Source organism: Pleurodeles waltl, chromosome 11 (genome assembly GCF_031143425.1).
Source record: "Pleurodeles waltl isolate 20211129_DDA chromosome 11, aPleWal1.hap1.20221129, whole genome shotgun sequence".
NCBI classification, from domain to species: Eukaryota; Metazoa; Chordata; class Amphibia; order Caudata; family Salamandridae; genus Pleurodeles; species Pleurodeles waltl.
In genome coordinates this window covers 472,650,953-472,673,091 of record NC_090450.1, presented here as the reverse complement: position 1 = coordinate 472,673,091, position 22,139 = coordinate 472,650,953, and the positions used below count along the sequence as shown (strand labels likewise).

Below are 22,139 nucleotides of genomic sequence, written 5' to 3'. Positions count from 1 at the left end.
TTCTGCATTGGAAATAGCGACTTGCAATTCCCAACTTTGCTACATCTGGCCCTTAGTACATCTGGCCCCTAGCATCCAAGAGTAGGGATAACATTCACCTACAATTGTAACCTAACAAGAGGTGCCACTGCCATGTTCATATGTATCTAGGATCCAACTGGCAAGCTGGATTTTGGAGGGGCATTGCGCGGAAACAGCTGCACGCAGTTGTGCTTTCTCAACAGTATGGCAAACACTGAGGACAATGGCTCTTGTTTACCTGCTAAAACTCCTCACTCACCTGACTGGAACAACTCTGGACCCGGCTGACTCCAAGTATTTGACGTAAGAGGATGCTATATAGGCCTGCCCAAACGGTTTCATCACTTCGTCACTGATTTCTGGTGCCAGAATTCCTTAAAACACATAAGACCAGAGTGCGTTATGATGGTGTTGAATCATATTGTTTATTATTTAAAAAGCACATTATTCCTAAAGTTGAGTTGCAACTTCAATGTATCTACAGGGAGTGCAGAATTATCAGGCAAATTAGTATTTTGACCACATCATCCTCTTTATGCATGTTGTCTTACTCCAAGCTGTATAGGCTCGAAAGCCTACTACCAATTAAGCATATTAGGTGATGTGCATCTCTGTAATGAGAAGGGGTGTGGTCTAATGACATCAACACCCTATATCAGGTGTGCATAATTATTAGGCAAATTCCTTTCCTTTGGCAAAATGGGTCAAAAGAAGGACTTGACAGGCTCAGAAAAATCAAAAATAGTGAGATATCTTGCAGAGGGATGCAGCACTCTTAAAATTGCAAAGCTTCTGAAGCGTGATCATCGAACAATCAAGCGTTTCATTCAAAATAGTCAACAGGGTCGCAAGAAGCGTGTGGAAAAACCAAGGCGCAAAATAACTGCCCATGAACTGAGAAAAGTCAAGCGTGCAGCTGCCACGATGCCACTTGCCACCAGTTTGGCCATATTTCAGAGCTGCAACATCACTGGAGTGCCCAAAAGCACAAGGTGTGCAATACTCAGAGACATGGCCAAGGTAAGAAAGGCTAAAAGACGACCACCACTGAACAAGACACACAAGCTGAAACGTCAAGACTGGGCCAAGAAATATCTCAAGACTGATTTTTCTAAGGTTTTATGGACTGATGAAATGAGAGTGAGTCTTGATGGGCCAGATGGATGGGCCCGTGGCTGGATTGGTAAAGGGCAGAGAGCTCCAGTCCGACTCAGACGCCAGCAAGGTGGAGGTGGAGTACTGGTTTGGGCTGGTATCATCAAAGATGAGCTTGTGGGGCCTTTTCGGGTTGAGGATGGAGTCAAGCTCAACTCCCAGTCCTACTGCCAGTTCCTGGAAGACACCTTCTTCAAGCAGTGGTACAGGAAGAAGTCTGCATCCTTCAAGAAAAACATGATTATCATGCAGGACAATGCTCCATCACACGCGTCCAAGTACTCCACAGCGTGGCTGGCAAGAAAGGGTATAAAAGAAGGAAATCTAATGACATGGCCTCCTTGTTCACCTGATCTGAACGCCATTGAGAACCTGTGGTCCATCATCAAATGTGAGATTTACAAGGAGGGAAAACAGTACACCTCTCTGAACAGTGTCTGGGAGGCTGTGGTTGCTGCTGCACGCAATGTTGATGGTGAACAGATCAAAACACTGACAGAATCCATGGATGGCAGGCTTTTGAGTGTCCTTGCAAAGAAAGGTGGCTATATTGGTCACTGATTTGTTTTTGTTTTGTTTTTGAATGTCAGAAATGTATATTTGTGAATGTTGAGATGTTATATTGGTTTCACTGGTAATAATAAATAATTGAAATGGGTATATATTTGTTTTTTGTTAAGTTGCCTAATAATTATGCACAGTAATAGTCACCTGCACACACAGATATCCCCCTAACATAGCTAAAACTAAAAACAAACTAAAAACTACTTCCAAAAATATTCAGCTTTGATATTAATGAGTTTTTTGGGTTCATTGAGAACATGGTTGTTGTTCAATAATAAAATTAATCCTCAAAAACCAACTTGCCTAATAATTCTGCACTCCCTGTATAAATCCATTACCATAAACATTTGCATATATTAAAAAAATATTAAGACAAACTTATACATATTTTAAACCACTTTTCATGACATAACCTAAGACTAGAGCACAGGAAAGTTCTGAGATACACAGCTTACGTAGTATGTTGCATCATATGATCCTTTACAACCAGTTTGAGTACATGAGAGGTGCTGAGAGAAGTCATGAAATGCAGGGACTGAGGTTTGCCACCTTCAAATTCGGTGGATTAGCCTGCTTTTGACTGCTTGAATTTTGACAATTTTGGCAAACTGATGTACATGATGATTAAATATTTTGGAAAGGACCATATAATTTGGGTGGATTTAGAACTTGGGCTTGCTAAAACAGTGCCTTTATACCAGACCTCCCACTTCCACCAGATGAAAATCACGGTCCACATATTGTTCACCAGATCAACATCACGGACCGCATATTTTTCACAGACTACCACAGATGCCAAAGAAAATACCCATATCAATCCCATTTGGGACAGTTCTGAATATCATGTCATCGAATCAGCAGATTTCACAGTACCAGGGGCACTAGGGCTGGTGTAGTCAGCCCTATGTCACACTTACAGATGAAAGGCCAGAGTGCTTGTGATGAACTATTCACTGAGCTCTCATGGCCTTTCAGAGCCACCACTCTGGAAACAAGCATTAGCAAAGCCAACAAGTCGTGCCTATACAAGAGTTATTGGAAATGTGATTTGCCATTTTGTACACCAGTGGGGTTGCTGTTCAGCATGGCTAAAAGTTAGTGGTGTAGAGTGTCGTAGGGTGGAGTGGGGAAGTAGTGTCGTAGAGTGAATTTGTTGGAGTACAGTGTTGTAGAGTAGAGTAGGTGGAGTAGAGTGTCGCAGAGTGGAGCAAGGGAGTAGAGTGCTGTAGAGGGGAGTACAGTTCAGTGGCTCAATGGCATAAAGTGTCATACAGTACAGTGTTGTAGAATGGAGTGGTATAGAGTGAAGTAGAGTGAGGTGCAATAGGGTGCAGTGGGTCAGAGTGCACTGTGGTTGTGGGCTGGTTTGGACTGAAGTAGAGTGGGGTGGATTGAGTGGACTGGGGTGGAATGAAGTAGAGTGGATTGAAATGGGGTGAGGTAGATTGGAGTGGGGTGGAATAGATAAGACTGGGTTGGGTGGATTAAGTTGGAGTGATAGTCCTGGGGTGGGGTCGGTGAGTTTAATTCGGTTGGGCTGTATTGGACTGGAGAGGGGTGGTTTGGAGTAGGGTGAAGTGGAGTGGGGTGGATTACACTGAACTGGAGTGGGGTGGATGGGATTTATTGGACTGGAATGGGGTGGACTGGATTTATGGGATTGGAGTGGGGTGGTCTGGACTGGAGCGGGATGGAATGGACGAGTGGTGTGGATTGGATTGGTGTGGACTGGACGGGGTGGATTGGATTGGAATGGTGTTGAGTGAAATTGGGTGGGGTAGACTGGATTGAAGTGGATTAGAGTGGAGTGCAGTAGACTGGATTGGAGTGGAGTGGGGTGGATTTGAGTGGGGTGGACTGGAGTGGGGTGGACTGGAGTAGGGTGAACTTGACAGGGTGGACTGGATGGGGTGGACTGGACTGCAGGGGGTGGATTGGAATGGAGGGGGTGGATTGGAATGGTGTTGACTGAACTGGGGTGGGGTGGACTGGATTGAAGTGGATTAGAGTGGAATGCAGTAGATTGGATTGGAGTGGAGTGAGGTGGACTGAAGTGGGGTGAACTTGACAGGGTGGATTGGATGGGGTGGACTTGAATGGAGTGTGGAGCATTGAAATGTAGTGAGGACTGGCGTTTGGTGAACTGGACTGGAGTGGGGTGGATTGGATTTGAGTGGAGTAGGGTAGATTGGGGTGGGTTAGATCCGGGTAGATTGGATTGGGGTGGGGTGGATTGGAGGGGGGAGGATGGGAGTGGATTGGAGTGGATTGGGGTGGAGTGGAGTGGGGTGTACTGGATTGAATGGGGGGTTAGATGAGTTGGATTGGATTGGAGTGAGGTGAGGTGGATTGGACTGGGGGATGGATTGGAGTGGGGTTGACTGGTCTAGGTTGGGGTGAAATGGACTGTTGTAGACTGGAGTGGAGTGGATTGGAGTGAAGTGCGGTAGAATGGAGTGGATTGGGGTAGGTTTGAGGGGAGTGGGGTGCATTGTGCAGGAGTGGCATGGACTCTAGGATTGGAGTGGAGAAAATTGGAATGTGGTTGGGAGAATGGGGTGGGGTGGGCTAGAATGGGGTGAGGTGGATTGGAGTGGGTGGACTGGATTGGGGTGAGTTGGATTGGGGTGAGTTGGATTGGGGTGGATTGGATTGGGGTAGATTGGGTTGGGGTGGGTGGATTGGAGTGGAGTGGAGTGGGTTGGAGTGTGGGGGGATGGAGTGGATTGGAGTAGAGTGGGGGGACTAGAGTGGGATGGAGTTTTTGGATTGGAATTGGGTAGATTTCTTTGAGTGGGGCAGACTGTTTTGGATTGGAGTGGGGCAGATTGTTTTGGATTGGAGTGCGGTATAATGTGGTAGATTGGATTGCAGTGGAGTGGATTGGGGTAGAGTGGGGTGGATTGGAGTGGGGCAGATTGGAGTGGGCTGGTTGACATGGGGCAGAATGGTGTGAAGCAGGCTCAGTGTGGCAGATTGGAGTGGAGTGGTTTGGAGTTGGGCAGTTTGTTTTGGTTTGGAGTGCGGCAGCATGGAGTTGGTGCATTGTTTTGGATTGGTGGGGCAGATTGTTTTGGATTGGTGTGGGGCAGAGTGCTTTGGTTTGGAGTGGGGCACACTGGAATGGGGCATATAGTTTTGGAATAAACTGCAGCAGATTGGAGTGGGGCAAATGATTTTGGATTGGAGAGGGAAGATTGGAGTGGGGCAGATTGTTTTGGATTGAAGTGGGGCAGACTGGAGCAGAGCCAACTGGAGTGGGGCAGATTGTGCTGGATTGGAGTGGGACAGACTGTTTTGGTTTGGTGTGGGGCACATTGTTTTGGATTAGAGTGGGACAGATTGTTTTGGATTAGTATGTGGCAGATTGGAGTGTGACAGCTTGTTTTGGATTGGAGTGGGATAGATTGTTTTGGATTGGAGTGGGGCAGGATGTTTTGGATTGTGTAGGAGCCTGGCCTGGTGTGTAGCGGGTACCTATGGTACTTACACCTTATACCAGGTATCCCTTATTAGTGTAGTGAAGTCAGTGTCTAGAAGCCAGGTTCCCTAGAGGTAGCTGTGGGTGAGCAGCCAAGGCTTATCTAGGAGACACGCAAAGCTCATGCAATACCACTGTAGTCACACTTAGTACTTACACACATGAAAGAAAACACTCAGGCCCTCATTACAACCTTGGTGGTAAAGGCCGCCTACCGCCATGATGACGGCCGTCAACATACCGTGACCGCGGCGGTATACCGCTAAGGGTATTATGACCCACACAGAGAAATCCGCCACTATACAGACATCCACACAAGTCCGCCAGACCAAAGGTCAGTGATAAACAGGCGGTACCAAAACCCACACCATTACGCCAACAGAAATATGCCCACAGTATCAGGACCCACGAATCACTGCTGCAGTCTTTCAACCGTGGTAAACCATTGGTGGTACAGACCGCTGTGCTCAAAATACACACCCATTAACAAAACTATACCACATTGGACAATTCAAACTACACACACCTGACACACATACACACACCACACACCCACACCACTATAAAACACACACCCACATTACCCACAACCCTCTCAATGCAGGAAACAAATTGCAAACAGAGAGAGACAAGCCAGGAGCACCCACTCAATCTGAGCCACAGAACACCATCACCCATACACCATCCACGCACCTCACAGCACACACCACAACACATCACCCCACACATCCTCACACATACCACTCACACCACATCCATGGCACTCCAAAGACACCCCCGATTTTCGGACAAGGAGCCAAGGGTCATGGTAGAGGAAATCATCTGGGTAGAGCCACAGCTATTTGGATCACAGGTGCAGCAGACGTCCATTGCAAGGAAGATGGAGCTATGGTGGGGAGTCGTGGACAGGGTCAACGCCATGGGACAGCACCCAAGAACAAGGGATGACATCAGGAAAAGGTGGAACGACATACGGGGGAAGGTGCATTCTGTGGTTGCAAGACACCAAGTAGCTGTACAGAGGACTGGTGGTGGACCCCCACCTCCTCCCCCAAACTAACAACACCAGAGGAGTAAGTCTTGGCGATCATGCATCCTGAGGGCCTCGCAGGAGTAGCAGGAGGACTGGACTCTGGTAAGTCAAATCCTCACTACTATATCCCCCACCCTACCTGCATGCCATCACAAACTCCTACCCCTACCCTCACCCCCATCACTCCACCACCTCATATATACCCCACTATCACAACCCACCCATCCCAATACCAAACCCTGCATGCAACACCAATGCATGGACCCCCATCACAAACCTGCATGGACACCCATCACCACAGCATGCCCATTAGAAAGAATCACCTAGCCCACAAAATCACCACGCACACCAGGCAAAGCTGACAGGGCAATCACAACCATACAGGGAAACACACCCATGCACAAGATGGCACACGCAGATACAATACCACAGCATTTTCATCCCCACAGGACCCCGACTCAACATCACCGGAGAGGAGGTGCCACCAACATCCAGTCCCCCCCTAGAAGAGGCCACAGTGATGACTGCAGCTCTGCATGCCTGGATCACGATGACCAACCTGGCCCATCAGGGACCTCTGGACAGTCGGTTACCCTGCCACAGTCCCATACCACCACAGAGCCTCCCCTCTCAAGAAACACCAGCACAGCACCCACCTAGCGGGCCCATATCACTGACCCCAGGACAAGTCAATCAGCACTACAGGGACCCCAGGCAACCCCACAAACCCAAGAAAATCAGGGACCTGGGGGCAGTGGCAGTAGGCACACGGTTCAGGGGACAGAGGCACAGGACAACAGGGACGCTGGGAGGACCGCTGTGTGACAGGGGGAGGACAGGCCCAGGGAACCCACTCTCCACGAGGCACTTGCAGAGATCCTGGGAGCATACCATGATTCCTAGGACACAATGGGCCAGATACTGGTCAAGTTGCAGGAGACCCAGCGGCTGCAAGAGGGACAGTACCTGGGGATTAGGGAGGACTTCAAACACATCCACGCTATCCTGGTCACCATTGCAGGGGTGCTGGCTGACATGGCGAACAGCATGAGGGAGGCAGTGGCTCAACAACGGGCCTCTGACACTAGCCACACCGAAGAACAGCCCTCCACCTCCGCCGGCGCTAGTGGACAGGAGGCCCTGCCACTGGAACAACAGGCCACCAGCATCCCACCCCCTGCAGAAGGAGAACCACCCCACAAACGGTCCCTACGATCCAGGCAGAAGCCAGAGAACATTACCAAGACCCCTGCCGGGAAATAAGACTCTCCGGATTGTCACCCTTCTGTCCCACTCTGTCACCCTGTCCACCTTGAACTGCCATTGCTCCCCTTCCTATGCCCCATTGGACAATGCACCTGTGATACCATGAGACTGGACTCTAACTGGACATTCCTCCACCATCACCCCAGCCCATTGCACACCCCCCTCTACTTATTAGCACTTAAATAAACACCCTTGGAACAAATACAATTCTGGAGTCTGACAACGGATTGAAATATGTATTAGTACAACATTCTGAAAACATGGCAATTCAAATGTACAGTAATTTATATATTGGTATGACCTGTAGTGGGCAGCAGTAAACGCACCAGAAGCCAGAGCACAGAGATCTGAAAATAGAGATGCCAAAGGGTACAGTAAGTGGCCATAGACATAGGGAAATCAAGCTGCCATGTACAATGTTCAACAGAAAACTGAAAAGTAAAGAGAAGTTACAGTGTCTTACCTGTGTGTCACTGGAAGTACTGCTGTATGATATTACTTCTGTTGTCCACATCTTCTTCCTCTGCCTCCTCTTCTTCACTGTCCACAGGCTCCACCGCTGCCACAAGACCATCTCCAGGCTCATCCTCCTGCAGAAAAGGTGCCTGGCGTCTCAAGGCCAGGTTGTGCAATATGCAACATGCAACATGCAACGATGATCTGGCACACCTTCTTGGGTGAGTAGTACAGGGATCCACCTGTCAGATGGAGGCACTGGAACCTGGCCTTCAGGAGGCCGAAGGTTCTCTCAATAATTCTCCTTGTTCGCTCATGTGCCTCATTGTAACGTTCCTCTGCCCTTCTCCTGGCATTCCTCACTGGGGTCAGTAGCCATGAGAGGTTGAGGTAACCAGAGTCACCTGCAAATATCGAGGGACAACTGTTAGACACACACTAACCCTTAGGGACAACCCCATACTTAGAAACCAACTTATACTGGGTGGGGACGTTGGGCTCACCTATTAGCCACACCCGGTGCCTCTGAAGTTGAGCCATCACATATGGGACGCTGCTATTCCTCAAGATAAAGGCGTCGTGCACAGAGCCAGGATACTTGGCATTCACATGAGAGATGTACTGGTCAGCCAAACACACAATCTGCACATTCATAGAGTGATAGCTTTTTCTATTCCTGAACACCTGTTTCTCCAGGGGGGACAAATGCTACATGTGTACCATCAGTGGCACCAATGATGCTGGGGATATGTCCCAGAGCATAAAAGTCAGCTTTCACTGTGGCAAAATCCTCCACCTGGGGGAATACGATGTAGCTGCGCATATGTTTCAGCATGGCCGACAATACTCTGGTCAACACGTTTGAGAACATTGGCTGAGACATCCCTGATGCCATGGCCACTGTTGTTTGGAAGGAACCACTTGGCAGGAAATGGAGCACTGACAGGACCTGCACTAGAGGGGGGATAACTGTGGGCTGGCGGATAGCTGACATCAGGTGTGGCTCCAATTGGGCACACAGTTCTTGGATTGTGGCCCGATGAAGTCTGTATGTTAGGATAATGTGTCTGTCCTCCATTGTCGCAAGGTCTACCCGGGGTCTGTACACTGGAGGATGTCTCCATCTCATATTTATCCTCAGCGGTTGGAGCCTAGGGTGGAAAACGGTGAGTAGAGGGTCATATTTACACATCTATTGCTATAATGATTAATCTCTTCATTTACAGAACCAGTTTGTGAATCCGAAAGTCAGTTGATGTGCCAATGTCTGCTGTGACACAGTTAGGTGCCATCGCCTGTGCCCCCTGAAATGGCGGCTGCCTGAGCTGTGACGAGGGACAAGTGGAAATGAGGTAATTCCGCTGGCGTTGTGCGCCGTTGCGGTAGGCGGTCGATTACCACTGCGCAACTTCGCACTGGTTATCATTGGGCCCTATGGGTTCCAGGAGCCAATGGCGATGTACGCCGGTGGTGATGATACGCACCGCCGAGGACGTGACTGCCATTTTCTATCTATTCACTCACTTGCTACCTGACCTTCAACAGGAGAGGACCTACACTGCAAATGCTGCTGTGACACATGTCTGGAAGCGACAATGGCTCCTGTGTCTGGAAGCGACAGTGGCTCATGTGTCTGGGGCAAGGGCCCCTGCCTTCACTGCGGAGGAGTTGGAGAGACTTGTGGATGGGGTCCTACCCCAGTACACTTTACTCTATGGTCCTTCAGATGAACAGGTAAGTACACTGTGAGCATGATGCGTGGGCCATGAATGTATGGAGTGCTGTGTGTGCAAGCCACATGTAGGGGGGTGCTGAGGTGTCCTGGGCAGAGTGCTGCATGTATGGTGGTCAATGTATGTGCGTTAGTGGATGGGAGGGATATGGTGGGCCATGAGTGTGATGGTCCGCACGGTATTACTAATCCCTTTTCTGCTGTATTTTTCATGCAGGTCAGTGCCCATCAGAAGAAGGGTATTTGGAGTGCCATCGTCAAGAAGGTGCGGACCCTGGGGGTCTTTGAAAGGCAGAGCACCAACTGCCGCAAACGGAGGGAGGACCTGCGCCGCTGGGCAAGGAAGACAGCGGAGGCCCAGCTGAGGCTAGCCTCCCAACGAGGAAGGGGTGCCCATCGTACCATGACCCCACTGATGTTCCGCATCCTGGCGGTGGCCTATCCGGAGTTGGATGGGCGCTTGAGGGTATCACAGCAGCCACAAGTGGGTGAGTACAAATTCTGATTCATACGTTGGCGCACGTTAAGGTTTTACCTGGGGGGGGGATGGGGACTGTGGGTGCCCCTAGGCCAGGGCGAACATGGCAGGGTAGGTCCCTTGTTGGGCAGGCTCTGAAGCACTCCAAACCCAATGGTGTTAGTGGGCATCTACTAATGGGCAGGGTCCTGTGGATTTCAGGTGTGCAGCTGATGGCGTCATGCCATGTCCCCCATGGGCTAGTGACTAGCATTGTAACTGGTAGTGCATGGTCTAGTGCATAGGGCAGCTCCCTGTGTGTTGTGTATGCCAATTGTAGTGTTGTTGCTGGCACTGACCAAGTGTATCCTCTGTCTCTCCCCCCTTTTTGTTTTGTCAGCCTGTCCTTGTGTGCATTAGCATCATCTGACGGAGGAGTAGAGACACTGGCGACGGAGGTAGCTGCATTCCACATGGGCCTAGAGGCCGAATCCACCGAGGGTTAGGGCACCAGTGGGACGGAGGGCGAGGGGAGCACCACAATGGAGACAGGAGGGGACACTACAGACAGCGACTCCTCCTCCGATGGAAGCTCCCTGGCAGTGGCGGACATCTCTGTGCCCACCCCAACAACAGGTACAGCTGCCACCCCCCTACCAGCACCACCCTCCTGTGCCCGCTCGCCCAGGGAGGGTGGTCACCTCCTTCGCCCCACGCACCTCAGGCCCTGCCCCAGTCAGCCCTGCTGCCCTCAGTGAGGAGGCTATTTGACCTCCTGAGATCCCTCACTGTTGGGCAGTCAACCATTCTGAATGCCATCCAGGGTGTCGAGAGGCATTTGCAACAAACAAATGCATACCTGGAGGGCTTTCAATCTGGTGTGGTGGCCCAACAGAGAGCATTTCAGGCTCTGGCCTCCGCACTGATGGCAGCCATTGCCCCTGTCTCTAGCATCCCCCCACCAACTTCCTCTACCCAGTCCCAATCCCCTCAACCCCAGCCTATCCCAAGCACACCTTCAGACCAGCATTCACCCAAATCAACACACAAAACTGGCTCAGGCAAACACAAGCACCACACTTTATCTCACAGGCACTCACACAAGCACAATCCCCATGCAGATACACCAACATCCACTGCCTCCACTGTGTCCCCCTCCTCCTCGTCCACCTCCCTTCCAGTAGCGTCTCCACTCACACCTGTGTGCACTACATCTTCATCCACTACCTCTATCACCAGCACGTCTATCACTACACACCCCTCACTGGCAGTCACAAGCCCCACATCCATGCACACGTCCCCTGTGTCCTCTCCCACTGTGTCTGTGACCCTTCCTCCCAAAGGACACAAACGGAAGCACACACCCACCCTACAGCCATCCACCTCACAACAGCATCCAGCTCATGCACCTGCACCCAAACATAGCAGACTGACACTTCCTACAACCACTCCCTCTTCCTCCACTCCCAAACCTTCCCCCTCTTCCCGCCCCAATGTCCCTAAGAAGCTTTTCCTAGCCAACATTGACCTGTTCCCTACCCCTCCCCCCGCCCTTCCCCTCAGGCCAGGGTGGCCAAAAGCCCACCAAGTCCACATCTGCTGTAGTTCCTACAGCTGTCAGAGGCCCAAAGGGGGCACCGGTCAGGCCAGCCAGTGTGCCACCAACCCCTGCCAAGGCAAAGAACATTCGCCACCTGGCAAGGTGAAGAAGGGGACTACAGTAAAGGGAAGGAGCCACAACCACCAAGCAAGGCCACCTCAAAGACTCCAGCTGCCAGATCCAAGGTGACACAACCATCTGCCAAGGGCAGGAAGGGGCACAAAACACCAGCCAAGGCACGTCAGCCGTTCGAGCCTGCAGGGGAAGGCCTGGTTGCTACCTGCACAACCGCCAGCACTGCCACCTGCACCGCGGCCAGCACCGCCACCTGCACGGCCGCAAGCACTACCACCTGCACCGCCACCTGCACTGCCGTAAGCACCACTACTGTCAGCAATAGCAGCCCCATGTGGGCAGCCATCCAAGGCTGCAGGGGAAGGGCTGGAGCCTCCCACCACCACTGGGAGCACCGGCACCTGCACTGCGGCCAGCACAGCCACCTGCACCGCCGCAACCAGTGCCACCTGCACCGCCGCAAGCACCACTACTGTCAGCAGAAGTGGCCCTAGTAGGCAGCCGTCCGAGGCTGCAGGAGAAGGGCTGGAGCCTCCCCCCACCACTGGCAGCACCAGCACCTGCACCGCCGCAAGCACGGCCACATGCACTGCTGACAGTAGCACCACTGCCAGCAGCAGCAGCAGCCCCAGTGGGCAGCCATCCAAGGCTGCAGGAGAAGGGCTGGAGCCTCCCACCACCACTGGGAGCACCTGCACTGCGGCCAGCACCGCCACAAGCACTGCCACCTGCACCGCCGCAAGCACCACTACTGTCAGCAGCAGTGGCCCTAGTAGGCAGCCGTCTGAGGCTGCAGGAGAAGGGCTGGAGCCTCCCCCCACCACTGGCAGCACCGGCACCTGCACCGCAGCCATCACCGCCACCTGCACCGCCGCAAGCACGGCCACATGCACTGCTGACAGTAGCACCACTGCCAGCAGCAGCAGCAGCCCCAGTGGGCAGCCGTCCGAGGCTGCAGGAGAAGGCCTGGAGCCTCCCAGCACCACTGGCAGCACCACCACCACCCCCACCACCACCACTGGCACTACCACCACTGTGCAGCCGTAGCCGCCGCCGGGTGGACTGCAGCCCTGCCTTCATGGACTATCATGCATCCTGACCACTGCAAATCTGACCTGGCACCCCCCAAGTGCTGCTTCACTGGGCACAAAGGCCTCTCCAGAACCAGTGGAGAAAGTCATCCACTCACCCTATCCTTGGCAGGATGAAGCACACTGGGCACAATGCCCCCTCCAGAACCAGTGGAGAAAGGCATCCACTCACCATATCCTTGGCAGGATGAAGCACACTGAGCACAATGCCCCCTCCAGAACCAGTGGAGAAAGGCATCCACTCACCATGTCCTTGGCAGGATGAAGCACACTGGGCACAAAGCCCCCTCCAGAACCAGTGGAGAAAGGCATTCACTCATCCTATCCTTGGCAGGATGAATCACACTGGCCACAATGCTCCCTCCGGAACCAGTGGAGAAAGGCATCCACTCACCATATCCTTAACAGGATGAAACACACTGGGCACAAAGCCCCCTCCGGAACCAGTGGAGAAAGGCATCCACTCACCCTATCTTTGGCAGGACGAAGCACACTGGGGACAATGCCCCCTCCAGAACCACTGGAGAAAGGCATCCACTCACCCTATCCTTGGCAGGATGAAGCACACTGGGCACAATGCCCCCTCCAGAACCAGTGGAGAAAGTCATCCACTCACCCTATCTTTGGCAGGATGAAGTACACTGGGCACAATGCCCCTTCCAGAACCAGTGGAAGAAGCCATCTACTTGAGAGACTGTGGCCTTGCACTCCCCAGGAGCAGGCAGTAGGCAAACCACCCACTTGAGAGACTGTGGCCTTGCAGTCCCCAGGACCAAACAGTGGGCAAATCACCCACTGGAGAGACTTGAGAGACTGTGGCCTTGCACTTCCCAGGACATCAGTGTTGGCATGGAGCCCCTTCCAGGAGCAGTGGCGTTGTACCAGCTTCTGGCTGAGGTGCCCCCCACCACCCCGTCCCCCTGAGGTGCCTGTGTGCTTTTGACCTGATGCCCCTGCAGTGTTCTCTCCGTTTTGAGGCAGGAGTCAAGTGTGGGCTTGGCCTGTGTGTTATGGCCCAGTGGGCAACGGACTATTTTATGTGTGGACATTGTCCCTCATTTTGTATATATTGTATATACTGTTTGTTTATTTATGAACACATTTCTCTAAATTTCTAATATTACAGTAATTTTACTCAATTCCTTTTGTCCTTGTGTTATTCCAGAGAGTTACGGGGTGTATATGTAATGTTGTTGCATGTGTTTGTGCGTATGGTGTTGGGGGTGAGTGTGGGGATGTTGCGTGTGTGTGTGTCACTCTCTTTTTCCTCCCCCACCTCCCCTGTCTACTAGGTGCTGTACTCACCGTGGTCGTGCAGCTCGGGCCCATGGGGTCCTGGTTCTTCCTTGAGTGTCGAGAGGTGAGTGGTTTCCCTTCCGAGTAGTGTTTCCGCCGTGCTTTGATGGCGTTGGTACCGCCCTGGAAAAGCTGGCGGATGGGCGCGTTGTAATGGGGTGGGCGGTACATTATCTTCCGCCTGGCTGTTGGAGGTTACTGCCACGGTGTTTGTTGCTACCGCCGTGGCGGTCGGAGTGTTAAAGTGGCTGTATGTGCTGGCGGTTTCGGCCGTGGTCGTGATGTCATTTTTGTTAGCCCCGGCCTGTTGGCGGTATGACCGCCGCTTTAACACCGACCACCAGGGTTGAAATGGGGGCCTCAGTGTTACAAGAAATAAAGGTACTTTATTTTGGTGACACAAATACCAAAAATACCATTGAGGCTATACTCCCTTAGGAGGTAAGTGAAAAACAAATGATATTCACTACTATGCAGTAATAGGCATAAAAGCAGTTAGAAAACAGTGCAATTAGTGTAGTGAAAATCACAATAGGGAAGAATGGTCCTAGGGGGAGCACAAACCAAATACTAAAAAAATTGAATGCAAAAGTCCGTCTCCCACCTAGGTAAGTGTAGTGTGTAGAGGGGAGCTGGGAGTACTAGGAAAGGCCAAAGATAAGTACAACAACCCACCCCAGTGACCAGGAAAGCAGGAGTAAATCACTGTAAATTCCCCAGAACACACACAGAGAACAGAAGAAGAATAGTGCAAAACCCAGAAGAGACTGCATGACACCAACAGTGGATTTCTGGACAAGAGGACCTGTGTAAGAAGGGGACCAAGTCCAAGAAGCACAGCAGAGTCCAGGAAGGCAGGAGCCCCTACCCACCGGACTGAAGGTGCACGAAGTGAGTCAGCAGTGAAGAAGGAGATTCAGTACTGCACCCAAGAAGACGAAGTCGAGTTCCTGGAGGATGCAGGTGATGTCCCATGCTGGAAAGAGGGTTGTAGTCGGATTTGCCTCTTTGGATTCCTCCAACAAGCCTTGGTACGCGCAAAACTCACAGTTAGCAGAAAGTGGAGCTGCTGGGGACCAGGAAGGACCAGGTGGACTCTACTCAGGAGGGGGACTCAGGGGAGTGCCCTCACACATAGGTACTTGGCACCCTGCCCTCTGGGCTAGAAGGCCTTCCATAGGGGTGACTTATGAAACCTGGTGTAGTGAAAAGTGGCTGTGAAAGGGTGCTTGCACCTTTTCACGCAAGCTGCAATGTCTGTCCTGCAGAACCCTTTGCTTTGGCTCCCTATGAGTGGCTAAATATATGCTGCAGCCTATAGGGATCCCCTAGAACCCCAATGTCCTGGGTACCTATGTACCATATATAAGGGACTTATAATGGGGCACCAGTGTACCAATTGTGGGATGAAATACAGAGTTAAGTTACCAACAACTAAATTTAGGGGAGAGAGCATAACTACTGGGGTCCTGGTTAGGAGGATCCCAGTAGACACAGTCAAACACACTGACAGACAGGCCAAAAGAGGGGGTAACCAAGCTAGAAAGAGGCTACTTTCCAATAGATTGGAGTCGGCAGATTGTGTTGGTCTGGAGAGGAGCAGATTGATTGGGATTACGGGGGGATTGGATTGGAGCAGATTGTTTTGGTTTAGAGTGCTGCAGATTGTTTTGGATTGGACTGAAGCAGAGTGTTTTGGATTGGTGTGGGAAAGATTGGAGTGGGAAGATTATTTTGGATTGATGTGGGGAAGATTGTTTTGGATTGGACTGGGGCAGACTGTTTTGGATTCAAGTGAGGCAGACTAGAGTGGGGCAGATTTTAGTGGGGTGCGTTAGGAGGAAAGGAGTTGGATTAGAGATGATTGGGGTGAGCGGTTTGGATTGGAGTGTAGGTGGATAGATTAGTCTGGGGTGAACTGGATTGGTCTAAGGGTAGATTGGATTGAGTGTGGTAGATTGGATCGAGTGGGGTGGATTGGTGTGGGTGAGGTGGGGTGGATTGGCATTGATTAGAGGTGTGGATTGTACTGTAGTGGGGTGGATTGGAGTGTACTGAACAATTAAGTGTTAAAGTATAATTTCAGAAATTGCACAAAAGAAGGAATCAATATAGCTTTGCAATATTTGGAACAAGATAATGGTCATCTTTTGAAAACAGTTCCCATGAGCAAAAACAAATAATAGTAAACAAGTGGTCTTGTAGGGGGAAGTATGTACCTAGATTTCCACAGCAATGATTTAGACTACATCTTCAATAGATAGGGTAGAATTTCAAATAATTATATTATTGCGAAAGTACCTTATTAAAAAGGCAAACATAACTTATATTTTCCAGAAAACAACAAAACTTAAACATAGGTACTCCTATCAGTGATACGGCGCAGTGCATGTGATTTAGTGAAACAAAATACGTGCAAGTGATTGTCTAAAAATACAGTAAGTACAAATGCCTGGTAGTACTATATCAAATAAGGACAGTCAACCCCATAAAAAGGCAATGCTTAAGTCCTTTTCACAACTCTTTTTAGAACCAGTCAACTGCAAACAATTGTCAACATTTCGACCCCTGAGACAATTTAGTGAAGGGTCATCATCAGGACTAGAAACTTTAAACAGGAGACACCAGGGACAGGTAAGTGGAGCAACAACAGAACTGACATAAATGAAGAAATGTTTCCTTAGAAGTTCTGGTAGGTAAGAGGGAAGTTCCTTAGTTTTCGATCCTCTCGGAAATTAATCATACAAAAACGGGAAGTTGTCCAATACCAAATGGACGTGAGTAGAGAGATGTATCACGGGACATAAATGAATTCCCTTATTGTTTTCCATGGAATGGGCTCAAATCCACAAACATTAACTTTCAGGAGCTATGGAAGGTCTTGTAAAGCTCCTGTCTAAAGCTGCCAGGAATCATCCTGTGCAGGCAGAGCGGTTCAGAAGATATTGTGTCAGAGGACAGCAGCGTCCGATGCTCTTAACTGAGATGGGATGATACAAAAAAAAACAGCATGTGCAAAAACAAAACATGAGTGCAAAGTGAGAAAAGAAGGCTTGACAAAATAAAAGAAACAAGTTAACTATAAAAATTAAATTCTTCAATTTTGTTTGTTCTGCCAGGCATGTTTTTGCCAGTCAAACACCTTCTGTGACCAGGGCCCTAAGAGTGAAAAAAGAAGTACTTCAGTCACGTCAGGGGCAGCGGATGGGCACTGATTAAGTTGAATCCATCAGTTCTTGGTCCCTGCTCCACAGACAGGAACGGAAATGATGTTTGGCCTGCAGTGACCAATTACAAGGCTGTAAAGACGAGTACCATGCAAGCCATCAAATGGTAAGCAATGGACGGGCCCCAAGCCCACTGTACGATTTTAATAGTCTAGAAGAGACACCACATGGACTATCCAGCCGAGACCTAAAAAAGCGAATCTCAGGGTAGTTGATATCACCTCCGGCTACATTCCATATCTTGTGCTAAACTTTGTATTTCTGTTCAGGGCCAAAGTTGAAAAAGTAACCCATAACGTGAGGCAATATCGCACAGAGCTACTGTTAGGGTTGTCACCTAGCCGTTTATTAACAGCATAACCGGTATTCTGATATCCTGGATGGTGCAAAAGTTACAAAATTCACCTAAAGCTGGTATTTTTCCCCCTTGTCAGTCATATTTTAAACAGTGAATGTAAGAAGAAAAGACTTAAAATGTGTTCTACAACTGTTCTAATGACCCCTAACTGCTAAAGGAATAAATGCCACATTAAAAATAAATACAGACAATTTCATAAAACTTTCTACTTATGGGTCATCTCGGGTCTTTGCAGAATGTTAAAACCTTAACAGATGGCTGGTATTTTCCTCTGGGAAAGGTGGAACCCCAGCTGTCCTGCCTGCATACACAAGAGAGAGCGTAGCTTATATAATCTATGTTAGCATGAAATGTTAATGAATTAATGTGTGACAATGCTGCATAGAAACTATAATAGTGATTTTGCTTAAAACCTTCATCTAAATTGTGACCACAGGGAGTGGCCACCAATGTATACGTGGACTAATAATGATGACCAAAATGTTTATATTACGGTTAAATAAGTTTGTACTAATGATTGCATTATTGAATCTGTGCTAAAATCCCTATGGGCCTTAAGTTAGCATGAGCCGAAGCTTAGCTGCTTGGCTCTCATATTAAATGTATTTTCCTATCTTGCAGTGTGCTGACTCACAAAAGGTCACGACCTTATTATTATTATTTTCTCCTCCAAACTACAAGACAAATGTAACCATGCTAGACCCGTTCTCATGCATTCTTCATTGCTTGTAGGATGATATTAAAACAAAATGAAGCAGTGTAGATTAATGTAATGTACAAGGACATTCAAACCGGTGAAGACAATGGAGGTACTGACTAAAAGATGTGCAAAGAATTACAGAAAGATGAAATCATACCGGACGTGCCACCTCTGAAGACGTCAATTATGGAGACCAGTCAAAGACTTGTAAAATAATATGGGGTGAAGAGTTAGGTGACCTAATGTATTTTCTGATAGGTTAAAGATAGTGGGGTATAGCAAATATCCAATATAATTTTGGGGGAATGTACAATGGAAAAGGGATGAAAACCCATGTCACAAGGAGTCATTTGGAATTAGGTAGGGAATGCTATTGATTTTATCCAGAAACTCTGTCTCTCTGTTTGGTGACTTGTTGGTTTACTTTAAACCATCCTCGCCCTTAGATTTGTCAATTTTTATACTTTACCTCCTTATGAGGGAAGTGCCCTTTTTGCCCCGGAGCTGAGTTCTGACTGATGGCGAATTGACTGATGTCCTGAAGGCGAAGACTGAACCTGTGCGCTGACCTAAACTTTGGAGGGTAATTATGACAATACAATTGTGATTTGTCTGTTTGCTTTTCCTTTCTATGTACCAACTGCTTACTTTTGACAGAGACCTTAGTTAGATTTTTTCCAAATTAGTGTTCTAAATTGTTTTGCATGAAGCCCAACATGCGAATGCTAATCAGTGGTTAGGACAGGTGTTCACCAAAACTGACGCAAATAGACAAACAACTGAGGCTATGCTTTGTTGATCTGACGCGTTATTGACACTCTGCTAAATTTGATCTATGTTCACGCCGTGTTATGTTCTAATGTTTGTGATTCTTGCATTAATGAAATCTTACCAAAGTTGCCATATCGTGACTATGCTATTATGTTTCTTGGTGTTGAGATTAACGTATCTGCTTTAAGATTGTAATTAATAGGGAATAAAACTTATAAATTTCTACTAAACTGGTGTGGTTATTTATGGCTGCAAGGTCATGGTAGAATCTTGAATTGATTAATGACTTTGACTAAAATGAAGTGTATTGTCGTGATAAATATTGATGACATTATTGACGTATAGATTGACATACTGATTAGCTATCTCGTCCTAAGGTGTCTCTCAACTGGGTCCAAAGATTCATTGGCCTAAAACGAGTCCTGATGTGTAATAAATTATCATAAAGGGACGTGTTATCAGTTCTGGTAGCAGAGCGACGGTTTGGCCCTTTGGAGCCCGAGGACGGAGAATTATTGTTTATATTGTTTTTCTGAGATAATGCAAATTAGAGGTATGATGTGTTTCTAAATTCCCCATGACTTTCCCGGGATCTAAGGCCTGCCTAAGTGAAGTTGGGGATGTTCTCGGCGTCATAGCATGCGTGGTGTAGGATTTGCGCTTGCTCAGCTTATGCATTTTGCAGGTAATTTGAAAAGGTTTGTGTGTATCTAGGCCAGGTAACTGTTGTTTTAGTAAGAGTGGGCGTACTCCGCAGTATGAGAGTAGGGAAGTCGGCGTACTTCATATGAGTGTGCCGCTTTATGCTCAAAATTATCCACGTGGTTGGTTGTTCATGTACGGACCCGTTGTGGTCTAAGACTCCAGAGTATATTGACAAGTGTGGGAGACACCTGGGTTTATGTTGTAATTTGTGCGGTTTAATTAGGACAATCGGGCGTGGTTGACAAGTTGAGTTTGAGTCGAATTGTATGTGTGAAACCTTCGATGGAGATTTGGCAAGTTCTAAAGTGCACTAGAACAAACCTTTGAGAAGTCAAGAGTAGGATTTGCGGGTCGAATTCTGCTTGCGGGTGCGGGAACTGAGAAGGAGAGAGTAGCGGCCGAGGCTTCAAGTGAAATCTCTGTAAAGTTCTGAAGCGAATGTGTTACCCTTCCTGTAGTAAACCGGAAAATTTGTGTTGTTGAGGAGCTCGCAGTAATTTTGCATTAGTTTGGTGTGAATCTAGTGAAGGGCGGACAAGCCGCAAGACTTTGTCAGCTGCAGTGTGTGAGTGTGATGTCAGTGGTGCTGCGCTGAGATTGGTCAGTTGTCGAGAGGGGTCGCGCACGGATTGGCTGCCGTCCGTGAGAGGAAATAGATTAAGAAAGGTGGGTGAAGAGTGTCCTGGGAATTAAAGTCACTTCTTGATTATATACAAACAAAAGAAAAGACGTAAAAATGAACTTTGTCAAAGCTTTTAAGAGTGCTCTGAAAGGAGACACATACATTATGGAGAGTGAAGGGGAGCCTACACCACCTCAGGGAACTCCAGCTTACATAGTCATGGAGGAAAAAGGTGTCACGCCTTGTTTATTGATGAAACAATGGCGCAAATTGACAGAAAAAGAGGGATGTTTGGCATTCCCAGAACACGGGACGTTCAATATGAGAGTTCTAGAAAATTTAAGGTGGATGTTAAGTGTACAGAAGCCACCTCCGAGGCCAGCTCAGGATGAGGCTTTAGCAATCTGGGATTTAATGGCTATTAAACAAAGACAAGAAAAATTCCAAAGAAGAATAAAAAGGGCAGAAAAGACTTTAGCGGAAGCTAGGTGGGATAATGAGAGCAAAATGTGGAGACGGGGAATAGTTGATGGATTAAAATTGTTCCCAGCAATAACACAGGGAGATGAGGAACAGGGAAAGAAAGCCACATGTAAAACAGACAAAGACTCTAGTAAGCCTAAAGAAACTAAGAGATCTTGGGAAGAAGAAGATGATTCAGATAACGAAGAATTTCTAAATCAGGTATTACATGATTGCCTGTCACTTTATGCGGTAAGCGACAATGTCCCGAGCGCTAGTGCAGGTCCTGGGAACCAGACACAGGAGAAGGGAGTTACTGATACAGTACAGACTAGTGATGCGGGTTCGATACAGAATGGTGTCAGTGTACCCACTGCGCCAGATATGCAGATACAGTTGCAACCACCACCGCAGAATCTATCTAGACGTCCCAGTACTAGAGACTACTACAAATCTGATAGTGCCGCCAGACCCGATATATACAAAATCAAGGTTAGTGCATATTGAGCCAACTCCACAATTGCTGCCTGTAGGAAGTTGGCTCTGTATGCACTATTTCAAAGTAAGGAATAGTATGCACAGAGTCCAAGGGTTCCCCTTAGAGGTAAGATAGTGGCAAAAAGAGATAATACTAATGCTCTATTTTGTGGTAGTGTGGTCGAGCAGTAGGCTTATCCAAGGAGTAGTGTTAAGCATTTGTTGTACATACACAAGCAATAAATGAGGAACACACACTCAAAGACAATTCCAGGCCAATCGTTTTTTGTATAGAAAAATATCTTTCTTAGTTTATTTTAAGAACCACAGGTTCAAGATTTGCATGTAATACTCCAAATGAAAGGTATTGCAGGTAGGTACTTTAGGAACTTTGAATTAGCAAAATAGCATATACACTTTTCACATAAATCACATATAGCTATTTTAAAACTAGACAGTGCAATTTTCAACAGTTCCTGGGGGAGTAAGAGTTTGTTAGTTTTTGCAGGTAAGTAAACCACCTACAGGGTTCGTTCAAGTTTGGGTCCAAGGTAGCCCACCATTGGGGGTTTAGAGCAACCCAAAAGTTA

At 48.5% G+C, this 22,139-nt stretch overlaps 1 protein-coding gene across 1 annotated transcript in view; it reads right to left on the bottom strand.

Annotated features, from left to right (window-relative positions):
* The window catches only part of LOC138265784 (gamma-glutamyl hydrolase-like), a 189,092-nt gene that overhangs the window by 143,522 nt on the left and 23,431 nt on the right, over positions 1-22,139 (bottom strand). The window contains exon 2 of the mRNA XM_069213812.1: positions 281-395. Coding sequence (XP_069069913.1) covers positions 281-395 — 115 coding nt within the window. The remainder of the gene's footprint in view (positions 1-280; positions 396-22,139) is intronic.